The sequence below is a fragment of the Gekko japonicus genome, unplaced genomic scaffold, assembly GCF_001447785.1.
Source record: "Gekko japonicus isolate JY-2015 unplaced genomic scaffold, Gekko_japonicus_V1.1 scaffold5917, whole genome shotgun sequence".
In the NCBI taxonomy this organism is placed as follows: domain Eukaryota; kingdom Metazoa; phylum Chordata; class Lepidosauria; order Squamata; family Gekkonidae; genus Gekko; species Gekko japonicus.
This window is the reverse complement of record NW_015175029.1, coordinates 1-6,193: the sequence shown is the minus strand read 5'-3', so window position 1 is coordinate 6,193 and position 6,193 is coordinate 1. Positions and strand designations below refer to the sequence as shown.

General features: G+C 51.8%; 1 protein-coding gene across 1 annotated transcript in view; it reads right to left on the bottom strand.

Moving 5' to 3' along the window:
• Window positions 1-5,453, bottom strand: part of WNT11 (wingless-type MMTV integration site family member 11) — a gene marked incomplete at its 5' end in the record, with an annotated part of 28,898 nt that extends 23,445 nt beyond the window's left edge. Inside the window, 2 exons of the mRNA XM_015425192.1 lie at window positions 246-523; window positions 5,218-5,453. Coding sequence (XP_015280678.1) covers window positions 246-523; window positions 5,218-5,453 — 514 coding nt within the window. The remainder of the gene's footprint in view (window positions 1-245; window positions 524-5,217) is intronic.
• Window positions 5,454-6,193: the final 740 nt, after the last annotated feature.

Sequence of the window (6,193 nt, the reverse complement as noted above, 5' to 3'; positions counted from 1 at the left end):
GTCAAGCACGTTCACCATTGGACTAGAATGTCACCCCAAAATAGCATGCACAGAAGAAGGTTTCCTGACGGATGGCCCCCCCCATGGGTCAGATCTGTGCATCTCCAGCTCCGCTGTCTTCAACAACCCTCGAAACCCACCCCCTGCTCACTCCCGTCACTGACTGTCAGCTCTGCGCTCCATGGGGAACCCTGGATGGCGATTTTTTTTGCGTTAACGAGAACAACCCCTCTCGGATCGGTTACCTGTCTCCCTACTTCACTGTTGTGCAGATGCATCAGCTTATTGGCTTGTGATCCTGATTTTTTCATCTTCATGGGAGCATCTGAAAATTTGGACCCCATGACCAGACCATAGTTGAGGTTGTCTGCACATCCTCCCCAGCGATACCCAGGTCCAGGTGTCTCACCTGGGAGGGGACCACATGAGCAGCCAGGGAGGTCCCCCGTGGTGCAGGATCGGGCGATGGTGTGGCTGATGGAGGCGGCGGAGAGGGCGTACACAAAAGCGGACTCCCTGGTGCCTGGAAGACAGAAGGACACACCGGGCGAAGGGGTCAGTGGTGGCATCCCCAAAATCTGGAAACGATTTTTGCACGCGACACGTGGTACGCAACACTGGCCAGAGGACACGGTAAACATTTGGGTCGCCAACCAGGAAAAGAGATGCCTGTGTGACTGGAGATCGCAGTGATGCACAGCAACATTTCAAGAAGGGATTGGATCGGGGGTCATTTCCTGCAGGAGCGCGCAGGAGCGCGCAGGAGCGGAGCTCCAGCAGTAAAGAGCCCAGGGGGCAGGCACATGCAACAAGCCCCACCCCCTGCTCCCAGCAGCCCTCAGTCAGAGCAAGAAGCAGCCAGGTAAGCTGCAGAGCTCCCTCCGGCCCCCCGGTCCAAAACAGTCCAGTGGCACCTTTAAGACCAAGTTTTATTCAGGTAGAAGCTCAAAACACTCCGGTGGCACCTTTAAGACCAAGTTTTACTCAGGTACAAGCTCTCCCTCCTCTGCGAGGACCGATCTGCACGTTCCCCCCCCCCAATAGCTAGGAATCCAAAACAGACCAGTGGAGCCTGAGTGGTGGGTGTTACCTTCTGACACACTTCCGGTGATGTCACGGGGTGTGGTATATGCAAATATGTTATGCTAATACATTATGCTAATGAGCTCCTGCACCTCTTTTTCTACAAAATGACCCCTGGATTGGATCAACATCGGGAGCACAGGTCCATTGGTGGTTATTAGCCACAAGGGATAGATGGTACACTACGTCTGGGGCAGTGATGCTCTGTCTTCTTGGTGCTTGGGGGGCCACAGTGAGAGGGCTTCTGGAGTTCTGGCCCTACTGGTGGACCTCCTGATGGCCCCTGGAGTGTTGGACTGGATGGGCCATTGGCCTGAGTCAACATGAATTCTCTTGTGTGCTTTAATGCAGGCGTCTGCATTATTGTCCCATGCAAGATACAGAGCTGTGGCTCAGTGCTAGAGTATCTGCTTAACATGCAGAGGAGGGTCCCAGGTTCAATCCCCAGCATCTCCAGTTATAGGATCGGGTAGCAGGCAATGTGAAAGACCTCTACCTGAGACCCTGGAGAGCAGCAACCAGTCTGAGTGGACAATACTGACCTTGGTGGACCAAGGGTCCGACTCATGTGTCCACTGCTTCATGTGTCCACTGCTCTTGTTGTCTGGTTTAGGAGGAGCTGGGCTAGATCAAGACCAGTGGTTCATCTAATACAACATCACGTTTCCCACACTCTGGCAGGCAGCTCCTCCAGAAGGTGCACCAGCAGGGGACACAGATGAACACCATCAAGATCAGTATTGTCTACGCAGACTGGCAGCATCTCTCCAGGGTCTCAGGCTGAGGACTTTCCCATCACCGAATGCCTGGTCCTCTTAACAGGAGATGCCGGGGATTGAACCTGGGACCCTTCTGCATGCCAAGCAGAGGCTCTACCACTGAGCCACTGAGGTCTTTCCCATCACCGACTGCCTGGTCCTTTTAACTGGAGATGCCGGGGATTGAACCTGGGACCCTTCTGCATGCCAAGCAGAGGCTCTACCACTGAGCCACTGAGGTCTTTCCCATCACCGACTGCCTGGTCCTTTTAACTGGAGATGCCGGGGATTGAACCTGGGACCCTTCTGCATGCCAAGCAGAGGCTCTACCACTGAGCCACTGAGGTCTTTCCCATCACCGACTGCCTGGTCCTTTTAACTGGAGATGCCGGGGATTGAACCTGGGACCCTTCTGCATGCCAAGCAGAGGCTCTACCACTGAGCCACTGAGGTCTTTCCCATCACCGACTGCCTGGTCCTTTTAACTGGAGATGCCGGGGATTGAACCTGGGACCCTTCTGCATGCCAAGCAGAGGCTCTACCACTGAGCCACTGAGGTCTTTCCCATCACCGACTGCCTGGTCCTTTTAACTGGAGATGCCGGGGATTGAACCTGGGACCCTTCTGCATGCCAAGCAGAGGCTCTACCACTGAGCCACTGAGGTCTTTCCCATCACCGACTGCCTGGTCCTTTTAACTGGAGATGCCGGGGATTGAACCTGGGACCCTTCTGCATGCCAAGCAGCTGCTCCAAAACGGAGCCACAGCCCTCCCCCTGAAGCTGCCTTATACTAAATCTATACTAAAATGGTCCATCACGGTCCATTTTGTCTACTCAGACTGGCAGTGTCTCAAGGTCTCAGGTCAAGGTTTCAATTCACCTACCACCTGATTCTCTTAGCTGGAGATGCCAGAGACTGAGCCTTAGTTCGAGGCTACCGCAGCTAGAATATGCAATTTTGCTTCCGATGGCTTCAGGTATTATTCAGATAATTGTTACAATTGTTTACCATCGTTGGCATTTCCCACCTGAATAGCACCTGAAGAAGTGAGCCGTGACTCACAAAAGCTCACACCCTGCCACAACTTTGGTTGGTCTTGAAGGTGCTCCTGGATTGTTGCCCTTTTTCTATTGCCGCTGACAGACTAACACAGCTACCCATCTGGATCTGTCTCCATAGAAGGTACCGCATTTAGCCGTATGGAACGGGAATCCATCATCCTTGTGATAGAAGGACAGATGGACTCTCATTCTAGCTGTATCTGAGGAAGCGAGCAGTGACTCACAAAAGCTCCTCCCCTGCCACGAATTTTGTTAGTCTTGAAGGTGCTCGTGGACTTTCGCTCTTTTCTACCGCTACAGACAGACTAACACGGCTGCCCATCTTGATGTATCTCCATGGAAGGCAACACATTTAGCCGTGCAGAATGGGAATCCATCAACCTTGTGATAGAAGGACAGATGGACTCCCATTCTAGCTGTATCTGAGGAAGTGAGCCGTGACTCCCGAAAGCTCCTCCCCTGCCACAGATTTCATTAGTCTTGAAGATGCTCCTGGATTCTTGCTCTTTTCTTCTGCTACAGACAGACTAACACAGCTTGCTGCTGATCAAATGTTGCCAAAATATCCAAGGGCAAAATCAGATACGCGACACATATCCGAACATTTGGTCAGCGTTTTCGGGAACAAATTCACTGTTGCTCTATCCAGAAGCCATGAAGACCATACATGTGACAGGGTGTAATTTTCAAGGTGTGGCTCATGCAAAATCACATAGCTCAGGTTTTGGTGGTGGAAAGGGCTGTCAAGTTATGGCAAACTTCTGGCAACATCATAAAAAAATTCCAGGGCAAGAGAGGAAGAGAGGCTGTTCACCACTGCCTGCTTCTGCATAGTGACCCTGGACTTCCTTGGTGGTCTCCCATCCAACTAATAACCAGGGCCAACCGTGCTTAGCTTCCAAGATCTGGTGAGATCAGGCTAGCCTGCGCCATCCAGGTCAGGGCAAAGACATACAGAGGTGGTTTGCCATCTCCTGACTCAGCATAGCAAACTCGGACTTCCTTAAGAACATAAAAAGAGCCCTGCTGGACCAGACCAGTGGCCCATCCAGTCCAGCATCCTCTGTCACACAGTGGCCAACCAGTTCCTCTGAAAGGCCAACAACAGGGCAGAGAGGCCGAGGCCTTCCCCTGAGAAGAACCTCAGAAGAGCCTTGCCGGGTCAGACCAATGAGGGTCCATCTAGTCCAGCATCCTGTCTCACACAGGGGCCAACCAGTTCCTCTGGAGGGCCAACAGCAGGGCAGAGAGGCTGAGGCCTTCCCCTGTTAAGAACCTCAGAAGAGCCCTGCTGGATCAGACCAGTGGTCCATCTAGTCTAGCATTCTCTCTCTTACACAGTGGCCCACCAATTCCTCTGGAGGACCAACAACAGGGCATGGAGGCCAAGGACATCCCTTGATAAAAACATCAGAAGGCCATTGCTGGATCAGACCTGTGGTCCATCTAGTCCAGCATCCTGTCTCAGACAGGGGCCAACCAGTTCCTCTGGAGGGCCAACCACAGGGCAGAGAGGCCGAGGCTTTCCCCTGATAAGAACCTCAGAAAAGCCCTGCTGGATCAGACCAGTGGCCCATCCAGTCGGGCATCCCGTCACACACAGAGATCAACCAGTTCCTCTGTAGGGCCAGCAACAGGGCAGAGAGGCTGAGGCCTTCCCCGGGTAAGAACTTCAGAAGAGCCCTGCTGGATCAGGCCAGTGAGGGTCCATCTAGTCCAGCATCCCGTCTCACACAGTGGCCAACCAGTTCCTCTGGAGGGCCAGCAACAGGGCAGAGAGGCCGAGGCCTTCCCCTGATAAGAACCTCAGAAGAGCCCTGCTGGGTCACACCAAGTCCAGCATCCTGCCTCACACAGTGACCAGCCAGTTCCTCTGGAGGGCCAACAACAGGGCAGGGAGGCCATCCCTTGATAAGAACATCAGAAGGCCATTGCTGGATCACACTGGTGGTCCATCCAGTCCAGCATCCTGCCTCACACAGTGACCAGCCAGTTCCTCTGGAGGGCCAACAACAGAGCACAGAGGCCGAGGCCTTCCCCTGATCTTGCTTCCTGGGCCTGGGATTCAGAGGATTAGTACCTCTGATTTCCAAAAGCTGATGAGGATCAGGCTAGCAGAGGCCATCAAGGTCAGGGCAGAAGACATACAGAGGTGGTTCGTCACTGCCTGCCTTTGCACATAATCCTTGGACTTCCTTGGTGGTCTCCCATCCAAGGGTGACCCTCCTCAGCTTCTGAAATCTGATGAGGACAGGCCAGCCTGGGCCACCATTCAGGCCAAAGCCAACTTCTTCTCTCTCTTTTTTTTTTTACCTCTCTCCAAATCCAGCAGGTAGTTCGGCGCCAGCTCGATGGAGGAGCAATTCCACCGCATGTCGGAGAAGGCCTTGCGGCACGTCTTGATCACCTCCCGGGCGGCCTGGATGATCGTCTGCATCAGCTCCAGGTTGCTCCGGCAAAGCTGCACTTGGGAGACCACCAGCCCCTCCAGCTGCTTGCAGTGTTGCGTCTGGTTCAAGGCCAGCACCGGGGGAGTCTTGAAGAGGGCTCTGGGGAGACAGGGAGGAAAGCGAGACCCCTGGAACGGTTAGCTGCCTTGGCAAGATTGCATATTGAAGAGTGTGTGTTTGTTTTTTTAAATGATTTTTATGATTTTCATGGTTTTAAATATTTCTGGTTTTTATGATCTTAACGATTTATAGTTTTTATGATCTTAACGATTTATAGTTTTTATGATCTTAACGATTTATAGTTTTTATGATCTTAAAATTTTATTGTTATTTTTATGATTGCATATTTTATATCTCTATAAGGACTTTATATAGTACTTATATAAAGTACTATAATGACTTTAAAAGACAATAAAAATCACAGTAGAAAAGAGCAAGAGTCCAGTAGCTTCAGAGTGATTCCCGAAAGCTCCTTCCCTAACCACCCAATTTTGTCAGTCTTAAAGGTGCTCCTGGACTCTTGCTTCTTTTTTACTGCTAAAGACAGACTAACACGGCTACCCATCTTGATCTGTCTCCATGGAAGGCACCACATTTAGCCATATAGAACAGAAATCCACCAGCATTGTGACATAAGGACAGATGGACTCACATTCTAGCTTTATCACAAAAGCTCCTCCCCTGCCACCAATTTTGTTAGTCTTGAAGGTGCTCCTGGACTCTTGCTCTTTTCTGCTGCTACAGACAGACTCGCACGGCGACCCATCTGGATCTATCTCCAGGGAAAGCACCACATTTATCCATACAGAATGGGAACAGGGCCGGCCCCAGCTTATTTT